The 12,159-nt window shown below is 33.9% G+C and overlaps 1 protein-coding gene and 1 pseudogene across 1 annotated transcript; one reads left to right on the plus strand and one right to left on the minus strand.

Moving 5' to 3' along the window:
• Positions 1–1,287: 1,287 nt before the first annotated feature.
• LOC139843743 (putative acyl-activating enzyme 19) lies at positions 1,288–9,369 on the plus strand (annotated as a pseudogene).
• A 559-nt stretch (positions 9,370–9,928) lies between these two features.
• LOC139841751 (F-box/kelch-repeat protein At3g23880-like) lies at positions 9,929–11,230 on the minus strand. Its single transcript, XM_071831955.1, has 2 exons — positions 10,685–11,230; positions 9,929–10,567 (listed from the first exon to the last, which is right to left on the minus strand). Exons 1-2 carry the CDS (start codon positions 11,228–11,230, stop codon positions 9,929–9,931), a joined length of 1,185 nt encoding a protein of 394 aa, XP_071688056.1.
• Positions 11,231–12,159: the final 929 nt, after the last annotated feature.

Raw genomic sequence — 12,159 nt, forward strand, 5'->3', positions numbered from 1 at the left:
CATATGAATGATTTTTAAACACTTGCGAGTGTATGATTATTGAATAAAGGAAATCTTGTGGTCTATTAAAATTATGGAAATGATTGATTACGATAAACTAATGAACTCACCAACCTTTTGGTTGACACTTTAAAGCATGTTTATTCTCAGGTATGAAAGAAATCTTCCGCTGTGCATTTGCTCATTTTAGAGATATTACTTGGAGTCATTCATGACATATTTCAAAAGAGGTTGCATTCGAGTCGTTGAGTTCATCAAGATTATTATTAAGTCAACTATAGTTGGATATATTATGAAATGGTATGCATATCGTTAACTTTCGATGTAAGGAAAGTTTGTCTTTTCAAAACAAATGCAATGTTTGTAAAATGTATCATATAGAGGTCAAGTACCTCGCGATGTAACCAAATGTAATGTATTCGTCCAGATGAATTAGGACGGGTCGTTAGATATTTTATTCGCCTGGATCTGATATGTGGATGATCTATATCTACAAGATAAATTATATAAGGAATGGCTATATCTCTTACACAAGTAAATCATTTACTGTACGAGTGTTATTTTATTTTTATGAATAATAAAGATAACTGAAGTATTATGTTTTTAATTGTTCCCTGGGATTTCTCAACGTGAATTTTTTGATTGCGTGCAGCATTTGTATAACATATTTACCGTCTTTGGGTGTGGAGTTATACGAACGTTTGACTTCGGAAATCTTTCGTCTGTAGCGGATGGCGCCATTTGACCAAGCATATTTCCGTTAACCAGTCTGGATTGGTTCCCGGTTATAGTCTTGAGCGCAAAAAAATGGGGTGTTGGGCCTAGAAAGGTATTGATTGTTCATTCTCCGGACCGAATACCGTGAATAACCCCATCGGAGATGGGGATCTCGGGAGGGTGGTTAACGACCAATTCCAGGTAGGGCTTACTTACCGCCTTATGAGACTTACGATGCCATGTATGGATATGGCTTACGAATTTCCTTGTGGAAGGTAGAAGGTTTTCATCCTCGAGGGATTCGTATGAGTGTGGAGCGCAGGAGCTGGGGCCTGACCGTGAAGCCACTAGTGATATATGTTCACTCTCCAGAATAACCTCTTTTGATTGGTTGAAAAAGAATCGGGACAATTAATTTAAGACATCCTAAAATAAAATAATGTAGAATAGATTATGTAGAATAGATTTGGAAAAAGTAAATTGGTGCGTATGAATCTCATTATCATCTCCCAAAATATAACCCCCAAATTCCATTCTTTCTTTCTTTCTTTCTTTCTTTCTTCGCGGGCTTCTCTAGGAACACAGAAAAGAAAAATGAAGCAGAAAAACCTCTGTTCACTAAGCAGCTGCTGTATTTCACACGAATTTCACAAATCAGCAACAAAAAACCCTAACAAAATCGCAGTCATTCATTCTTCTCTGCGTCACCGTGACAGCAATACTACCAGATCCGCCACGTCACCGTCTCTTCAACATCCTCCTGTGTACGCAGATGACGTAAGCTTCACATATTCGGAGCTTCTAGAAGCCGTTGATTCCCTTAGCTCTCATCTCCGGTTCATTATTGACGGTGGCGTTGATCCTGCCGTTATTCTACCTTCTTTAGGTATATAATAATTATCCATTTTTATATTATATTATATGCATAGTTAATAGTTATAGTTCTTTTATTTTAATTTATTTTATTTGAGTTACTTATGTTTGATGTCATTTTACGTTATAAGTAAAAAGCATTATATGTAGCGTTTTGCTATTCTATTAATAAGTGAGATTAGCAGTCAACTGTAATAAAGTTATCTGTCAAATTAGGTTTAAGTAAGTTAATGAGTTATAGATTGATTGACATATGAAATAGTAAATAATTTCAGTATAAATTTGGTTGAGTACTTATCATTGATATGAATAATAATAACGTCAAACTTGATGTGAAATATTAAAGTATGAATCAAAGTCTAGCAGTTAAACAGTATTTAAGTTACTCATTGTAATTAAGTTAAGTTGCTGAGTTACAAATTGATAAACATTTAAGGAAATATTATTGTAGTTTTCGTATAGTTGACTTACATATGTTTGATGCTATTTTTTATGAATTATTATAAAAATTAAAGTATTAGTATTTATTTTGTTTTGTTTTGATGTTGAACAAGTGAGGTTTGAAATTTGACATCATTGAAGTTATATGTTGAGATAGGTTTAAGTCATCTAGTACTAACAATCTATTTAAGTCATCTAGTGAAACAAATGAAGGAAATATATTTCGAGTAGAAAAAAAAGTTACAAATGACCAGTAAGATAAGTTATAAGACAATCCAAACAAGTTTGAAATGAAATAAAACTAACAATCTAGACTCGTAACCAGGAAGATTCAACTACATGTTACTCCTATAAGAACTATATTACAATGCTTGACTTGAAAATATCAGGGAACCATTTAGTTTGATAGACTTAGACAACCCCGTCTGTTCTTCCCCTGTGCTGTAAGTATAAAATTATATCCGTGTACTGTGGACACAATATTTTATGATCTGACAAGCTGGTTCCTGATAGCCAGAACATATGTATGAACTTTGTTGAAACACATTAATTTATTTTGGTAGCTGTTCATGTGATCCTTACCAAATTCTATTTTTTTTTTCAGGCCTTCGCCCTATAGATCAGTCTGCGAATACCCCACGGATCGTGGGGATATACATGGTTCCTTCTGTAGAGTATATTATATCCGTTCTTTCTGTAATGAGATGCGGGGAGGCTTTTTTGCCACTAGACCCTTCATGGCCAAAAGATAGAGTGTTATCTGTTGTTTCTTCTTCAACAGCCAGCCTTATTCTATGTGGTTCTAATCTGCTTAATGGAAGTCACCAGATCCATGATTTTAATTGGCTCGCTGACAGTGCTTGCTGTCCCGTTCTAGTTGTATCCATGAAAACTATTCTTAACAAATACTTTGCTTCCCATTCTTTGCCTCAGTCATGTGCTGTAAGACCATTCAGTTACTTGATGTATACCTCTGGATCAACTGGAAAACCTAAAAGTGTTTGTGGTACAGAACAAGGTGAGGAATACATATAAATCTTCATGATGCAATTGGGTGTTAAAAATGTAATACAGTAATCTATTAAATGGATGCTTATGTCATTAAATTTATTGTTTTTGTTATTTGTTACAAGACTGGGACTAAATTTAGTACTTGTTCTTATCTAATCATTTACTTTTTAAGTTCTCATTTTATGTGAGATTTGCATTTTATTCAGGTCTTCTGAACCGCTTCTTATGGATGCAAGACATGTATCCTTTACATGGTGAGGAAACTTTGCTATTTAAAACCTCTGTGGGGTTCATTGATCATTTGCAAGAAATTCTTGGAGCTCTACTTACCAGTTGTACTTTGGTTATTCCTTCTTTCCGTGTGCTGAAAGAAAATATACTTTCGATATCTGAGTATTTACAGGTATGTTAACATAAAGTAGCAGCACGTTTTTTAAGGCAAACCTACATCTAACTCATACTAAATATATTTACGACGACACAATAAATTGAAACGAGAAAATCGCTATGCCAAAGACCCTTTGGTCAAAAGCAGTAGTTGTAGCCAAATTGAAACGACCAAATCGTGATCACCTGATAAGAGGATGCCACTAGTGGCTACCTTCCTTACATAACACATTCTATCATATTGTAATGACGACTCTGATCATACGTACATCATAGTCATATCTGCTTATTGTTTGTTATATACAAATATAATATAATTGTGCCTTGTAGACATTTACATAGTATTCTTTATTCCTATATTTTCCCTGCTGGGATATTGTTATATATTCACCATGTTAGCATATCCTTATATTCTTCATGTTGACGTACTTATATTCGCTCATTGGTAAACTTTAAAATTCTCACATTGTTTACTTTGGTATTTTATAATTCGTCACATTGACATTTTAAAATTTGTCACCTTTTCATGCTAAAATTCGGTGCCAATCTTATATTCGGCATGTTGGAAATCTCAAATCATCAAATTGAAGTCCTCATGCAATGGTGTAGCAGACAGTCAGACTCCAAGATAAAGTTTACATGCCACAAAATGTTTTCGTTTTCCAGTTATATGTTTAGAAATGTTCATGTACTTAGTAAACATGAATAGTGAGACATGGCTAAGAGTTAATCAAATAACTATTAGGCTAATTGGTTACTTAAAGTATTCTAATAGGGACTCATCTTCTCAAGGACTAAATTTAGAATTTTAATTATACCTGAAGTCTTGTGCTTTATGTGTTATCATGATGTGAGTAGATATATTCTGTTGGAGGCCATTTGTTGTAGTTTATATTGTTTTAGACCGCGCGTTGTCCTTTAAGAAGCTGGTATTTTACTGAATGTCATCGATCTGATATAACTGGCAGGACTACTCTATCAATAGGCTTGTTGCTGTACCATCACTAATGAGGATGCTTCTTCCAACTTTTCAAAGTTCAAATATTACATCGATTCAGAGATCTTTAAAATTGTTAGTACTAAGTGGAGAAATTTTGCATATATCCTTATGGAATTCTCATACAAAGTTACTACCTGATACTTCCATTTTAAATTTATATGGTAGTACCGAGGTGAGCAGAAGATTCTGTCTTACTTACAAAAATTACTCAATAGATATTTTTTGTTGTGTATATTCACTTGTTATACCCTCTAATGTAATTTTAACTTAATCCAAGGTTTCAGGTGATTGTACATATTTTGACTGCAAAAGATTAACATCAATCTTAAAGACACAGTCACTCAGCACTGTTCCAATAGGAATACCTATTCCTAACTGTGAGGTGGTGCTTGTTGGAGAAGATGCACCTAACAATGGAGAGTTATACGTTTCTGGATCTTGTACTGCGATAGGATACTTTAATCATGAAATTACGCATCTCAAATCTGTAAACATGCTTCCAGAATATTCGTTTTGCTGTTCTGATGATGAGAAAGAAAGTAAAATTTACTTTAAAACTGGTGATTTTGCTAAAAAACTTCCAAGTGATGACTTGGTTTTTGTAGGAAGAAATGATCGTACTGTAAAAGTGAATGGCAACCGAATTGCATTGGAGGAAATTGAAAATACTATAAGAGAACATGAATATGTGGGTGATGCTGCTGTGATATTGAATAATGACGAAGGAGAAATTTCATATCTCGAAGCATATATAGTTACAAAAATAGGGTACGATTCTGTTAAAAGTGTTAGTTGGTCTCTTCGAGGTTGGTTGGTTGATAAACTTCCATTGGCTATGATTTCTAGTCGGTTCTTCTTCGTTGATTCATTACCATTGTCTTCATCTGGGAAGGTTGATTACAAGTTATTGGCCAGTTTAAGGTGTACTATGTCAGAAATTTCCAGTGAAAACGAGAAAGTTCCTGACAGCCATCTCTTGCAAACAATAAAAGAGGTTTCACATTATATGTTTATATTGCTTGTATACATTTGTGTAATGAAGGATCAATTAGTGCTAGATAACTTTCTAATAACTGATGGAACTTTAGGTCACCTTAATGCTCATGTTCATAGCACTATTGTAGTGTTTAATCTTTTGGTTAGAACAGTTGACATTCATAGTTGATGATGCAGGCCTTTTGTAATGCCTTGGGGACTAAAGAGATTGCTGACACCGATGATTTTTTCGTAATTGGTGGTGATTCAGTCTCAGCAGCACACACTTGTTATAAATTAGGAATCAATATGAAAATGTTGTATACTTTTTCTACTCCATTGAAGCTGGCGATGTCTCTTTTGAATCATAAATTAGGTGATGACACTATATTAGATATGGAGGTGTTGGCAACGGGCCCACAAGTTCTTGCTGAACCTAAAGATACTGATCTAAAATCTAATAAGCCACGTGGTAGGTTATCCAGTAAACTTGGTGATGATGAGTATCATCCTCACAAGGTTTATAAATTAGATGGTGATTTGAATGTTGATAACACTTCGTTTGCAATTAGTCGTTGTAACAAAGTAATGTTTGGAGAGAAACATATCATGAGTAGATCATTTCAAGCAACATGGTTTCTTGAAGAAAAAGCTTCTATAAGAGAACTATGGAAAGTTCATATGGAGTCTTGTGTTGATGCGTCGCCACTAGTTGTTGCAAGAGAAAATGACATTTTTGTGTACATTGGATCTCATTCACACAAATTTATCTGCATAAAAGCATCAAGGCAAGTGTCTATTTTAACTGGATAAATTTGTTTCATTATTCAAAAGTTGCAGATCATCTGATTTGTTAATTCTCCATCACATGAACTGCACAGTGGTTTTGTTCAGTGGGAGGTACAATTAGAAGGAAGAGTTGAGTGCTCAGCTGCAATATTGGGTGATTTTTCTGAGGTTGACTTATAGTTATCAAATCATTATGTATATCTATATATTATTCAATATGTAATGTATGTATTTTGGCAACATGTGTTATGTTCTAGGTAGTATTTTGGGTGCTACAAAGGAAACATATATTTTCTGAATTCCTTGAATGGAATCATCAGCTGGACTTACCAGACAGGTGGCGAAGTAAAGGCACAGCCATTGGTCGACAAACAAAGACATTTAGTATGGTAATGTTCACCTTTTTCACGAACGTTTACTATTTCATATGTAATGCATTGATTTGATAATGTATAAATATCCCTACTAACTTTATAAACTAGTTATGTTTTACAATATACTGATATACAGGTGTGGATCTTATGATCATAATCTCTACGCCCTTGATTATCGACGTTACTGTTGTGTCTACAAGCTAAATTGTGATGGGAGTATATATGGGTCACCTGTTATAAATGAAGTGAGTTTACGTAATTACCTGATGTAATTCATCATATTGTCTGTTAGATCACAATCACAATTGTTCTCGCATATTCAGTTACTTATGAGCACTCATAAACCATTATTATGTTGTTCAATTATATAGGATGATGAAAGGCTTTACTTTGCATCCACCAATGGTAGTATGACCGCATTATCGTTAATGGTACAGTGCAATATTAAATTTGATTTTGCTATCAATGTTTATGTCAATTTACAAAGCTTATCTGTCTAAATTTGTACAGGAGGTACCATTTAGTGTGTTATGGCTGCAAGACATGGGATCTCCAATTTTTGGTTCTCTCTCTATTGATCATGTTAGAGGAAACGGTATATGCACTTTTCCCTTCACATTTGAATTTTTATCTGCATCATCCAAGAGAGTTATAAAAGTACTTAAACTTTGCCTGATTAGTTTTCAACTCGTCAAATGTAATAATGTTGATATACAGTTACAGAAACACTAAACCCTTATTTTATTAATATACATTTTTGTTGAAGTGGTGCATCTTGTCATACTATTTACAGTTAAATAATAATGTTGAATCACAAGTACTGGGAATTTACCTTATAATTTCTAACATTTTTGTTTATGCATGCCATTGAGTAGTGTGTGTACATATAAAGCTTTAAGAATTTACTTGTACGCTTTTGGCAGTCATTTGTTGTTTGGTGAATGGACATATTGTTGCTGTTGATGCAAATGGGTCCATCCTTTGGCGTGTAAGATTCATTCTCTATCTTCATATTATGCATATTTATATTTATATATGAAATTAAATTTTTATACCTATAAATGTCTCTTATACTAGATCTTATCTCTGGATTTTTTAATTTATTCCAGGGAATAACTGGAGGACCAATTTTTGCTGGACCATGTGTATCCCATGTTCTAAAAAACCAGGTTAACTTTTCTTATTATTGGACATAATTCTGTTTATCTGTGGAATTTAATTTTCACCCTTATATTCATTCGAAGTTGAAATGGTTACTCACATATCAGATATTGATGGTAGCATTTGTGTGCCTGTTTTACTCTTATATTTTCTATAACAATTATACAATTTAATATATTTCAGGTTTGTAGTTAAATGCTCAAAGTTGTTTGTTTTGTTTCATCTGACAGGTGGTTATATGCTCCAGAGATGGCAGTGTCTATTCATTTGGTTTGGTAATGACCTCTGTTGATCGCTTTAACACTTTATACCTGCATCGATGACAATTTTGTGATCTGAATAATGATAATAACTGCAGGAGAATGGATACTTACTCTGGAAACACGATTTGGGTGATCCAATTAGTTCGTCTGCTTATATAGATGAGAACTTGCAGTTTATATCTGATAATTCAGTTACTTCAGACAGGTAATTAAAGCTCATATGAATAACTATGTGAACGCCTTCATTACTTTTCACACTGATTTTTGTCAACTTTTGTTCAGGCTAATATGTGTTTGTACCAGTTCTGGAGTTATAGTTCTACTCAGAATCAACTTAGAGTGTGTTGAAGAGAAATATGTGGTGCGGGAACTTTGTAGGTTGGACATTAAAGGAGCTATTTTCTCTTCCCCAGTGATGATTGGTGGCAGGATTTTTGTTGGTTGTAGGGATGATTATGTACATCGTCTTGGGATCAAGAATGAAATATAAACTAATGAAAAGTGGCCCCTGGTTCCGTCCACCTGAAATTTGTTTGGTTCATTGACTCGAAGCTTGTAGAATTGCATCATCAATCATTGCTGCAGTTAACATTTGTTGCCCAAAATCAATGATCTTGCATTGAGGTAGGAAAATTAGGTGAGTTAAATTTGTTTGGTAATTGGTAAAATGGGTATTTCTTATTATGGGTTGGGACATGACCCTTTGACATGAAAGGAAGTTTTTACCTTTTCTGAAATTATAAATAAGTAATGTATTACATGTGGGTAAATGGGTCTGGTTTTCCATGTCCAAACTACCCGGGGAGGATGACTATTTTACTCACATGTACGCAGCCTAATGGTTTATCCCATGACAGTTTCCGACCCTCTCTGAGATATGCTGCTAGTGAGGTTTGAACGGTTGAATTTGAGACCTCTTGTGATGATAATGTATTGCATGAACTATATTATTATAATAAAATATTATTTCGGTATAATTGTTTAGGATTTTATAAACATTGGAGTACACCTGTTAAAGAGCACATAACCCAAATAATCGAATTTAGTGATTAATGGGCCAAAACTGACCTATATAAGTTTCGTTTCAGAGCATGGATTTTCCAACACGATTTTTCATTATTGTATCAAGTGATGGATCTTTCGAAGAAGTGTGATAGTATCGAATTATATAGTGGAAGAACTGCAATAAAATATCCAAGCTCTTAACAGGTGAATATTCAATACTTGTCTTTCGAGTTTTTTGATCAATTTTGTCTTATATTGAATGATTAGGCTTATGTCTCTCTGTATTTTCCTTTTATATATCGTATAACTGATGTATTCTAAAAAGTAGGGCGAAAATATATAAATAGGTCGATTTTGATTTCGATTTCTTTCTAGGGGAGAATTTCATCTTTATTGTCAAAAAGGTTGAATAGTTATCCCCAGTAATACTCGAATACATAAAATCTCATGTATTGCATTAGTAAGAAAAAAGTTTATATTATAACAAAAGGAGATGCCTCATATTTTCTGTTTTCAGGGGGTAAGGTTGTACATGACGATCAACTACTAACCAATCCACGCTATAAAAATTTCAAAATGACTTCATATTAGAACCAACCACAATGCAATTAAGTAATTAAAACTCCAGAAGCGAATGCCACTTACCTTACCACTATATAGATTTATGTAATCGTCATAATTTAGAAGCTAAGTCAAAATACATTCAGAGAACGAGTACGTTCACAAACTCATAAACATCCACACAACACAAACAGAAGACAGACACGACCATGAACACGAATAGAACACGAAAAGTCGAAAACAAACAATAACTCAAAAAACACAATTACACATGAAACTAAAACAGAATGAACACACACACTACACACGGACACAACCAAGCACGGAACAAGGTTTGTAGCATCTAATCTTGCCAACCACTTGCTACCAAATCATTCGTTTAATCCTTCAGCCCCCCTCCTATCCTCACTAAGGACATCATCCCCAACATCCAACAAAGCTAGACTTTCTTGGTATTTGTCAATATAAATCGAGTCCTCCATTATAAACCCTCTGCATTCCGAATCATAATATCCCACATTACGATCACGTATCTTCGTCTTTCCATATCTAGCCCCCATGATTAGTTCCCCATTGTCTCTAATTCTCAAAACTCGGCCCAAATCTATTCTACCATAAGATATTTTACATATTTCTTCCCAAGAGTTTTGGTTCTCATAATTGTTCAAAGCCCACATGTTATATTTACTTGCTCCTCTCGAATGCAACTGAAGACGCATAGGTTTTATCACAATCAACCGCTCATTAAATAACTCAAGCTCTAAGTTTATTGGGGATTCATCATCTAAAGGTTCAGGCAATTGAATTTCTTCAAACATTTCTGCACTCACATCAAATTTCATGATTGAACATTGCGTAATTATGTGCCAACCGTGAGACACCCAACGATACATTATCCAGTACACGCAACCGTTTAAATACACGGGTGACCCCTTGAAATAAATGCAAAGAAAATCAGAAGGAAATGGGATTGCCCTCCAAATGGCAGTTTTCACGCCATATATGTCAACCTGAAATCATAATTCAAACAATTAGTAATAGGTTCTAAAAGATTAGTATAAATTCATTCGTAATATATTAAAATTATATAGAATTTAAGAATCATATACATGTAAAGCAACACTTGCCTGAGGTCTAGGGGAATAGTGATAATTGTAAGCCAATCGGACAACCTTATAATCATCGGTGACCTTATCGTACCCAAATCCTAGAGCTACAGAGTAGTTCAGCATACGTCTTATGCGCATCATAGGAGGAAATATAGGTAGTTTTATTCGAATTGATGGATTCCACAGAATGATTTTTTCTTCTTTGTATGCGCATTTTTTATGACCAAGGCATACAACACCATCGATACTCCCAATTATCCTCAAATAGCATCTGGGGCAAGGGGTGCAATTGAAAGGAAATTCAATAACAGTATCTGGATCTACAGTCAAAGCTAGACTGTCATGATGCACACTGTACATTTCCCTGTCGTGCATCAAATCATAGCGACGCATAAGCAAACGGGGGTTTGATTTGTTGTATTTTTCGAGATAAAAGATTTGGAATTCACGAGTTGATATCAATGAAAACCAAGATTTGCACACAGATCTGCAACGAAGAATTGTTTTTGATGGTAGTTTTGATAGGATATCAGAGAGCAGTTCTTTTGGGAGATAATCTTCCATTTTTCAGTTTCGAAAGAAAGAAATGCGAACTTAAAGAGAAAATTATCTAAGGATTTGAAATTTGGTATAGAAGATGAATGTAAAGAAGGTGTGAGTTTGAGCTTATATAAGTAAAAGTTCTTGCTAGCGGTGCAATGAACCGAGTCAATATCTTCTGATTTGTACAAAAAATAACTCAAACACGCAAAGTAAATTCAATGTGAGGTAAGAAATCTAACTAAATATCAGATACTTAAATGCTTTATATTGATGAAAAGTTGGAAAACGTTAAGCAATGACGTCTGTTTTATGATAAACATGTAAACTTGCATTGAATTCTAGCATGAAAATAGAATATCACCTGTATTAATAGGAATCGCAAAGTAAAAGTTATTATTATGGATGAAGTGTTTATGTTGATAAGGTAATAGCGTTGAGATGTTTATTGAATCTTTATGGCCTTTTTAATGATGTTAACAGACACATTTGTGTGTATATCTATTGAGGTAATGACCACTATTTATGGAAGATGCAGGGTTTAGAGGTTTAGATAATGGAACTAGATGAACTCAAATCAATCAGAATTTCTTAATAAATTACTTTGGCTTAAAAAAATTTACTAATCAGATACATAGTAAACGAATAAAGTTTTCCTTATTCAGGCTAGCTAAGAAAGGATAGTATTTATACTCAGATGTATGCGGCCTAACCGGGCTTTTACTTTTTAGATACTTAGTAACCAGTGGCAATTCCAGAAACGAAACTCAATAGGTCCAGATTTTTTTTTTCAAGTACTAATTATATTTGAATGTTTTTTAATGAATGTTTACCTTTAAAATAACACAAATTCAAAGTATATATGGGGTGGGACTAGTTAAATTTAGTGGTATCTTATACAGTTTAAAGGAAATGCTAAATTTAGTGGTATCTTATACAGTTTAAAGGAAATG

Source organism: Rutidosis leptorrhynchoides, chromosome 4 (genome assembly GCF_046630445.1).
Source record: "Rutidosis leptorrhynchoides isolate AG116_Rl617_1_P2 chromosome 4, CSIRO_AGI_Rlap_v1, whole genome shotgun sequence".
NCBI classification, from domain to species: domain Eukaryota; kingdom Viridiplantae; phylum Streptophyta; class Magnoliopsida; order Asterales; family Asteraceae; genus Rutidosis; species Rutidosis leptorrhynchoides.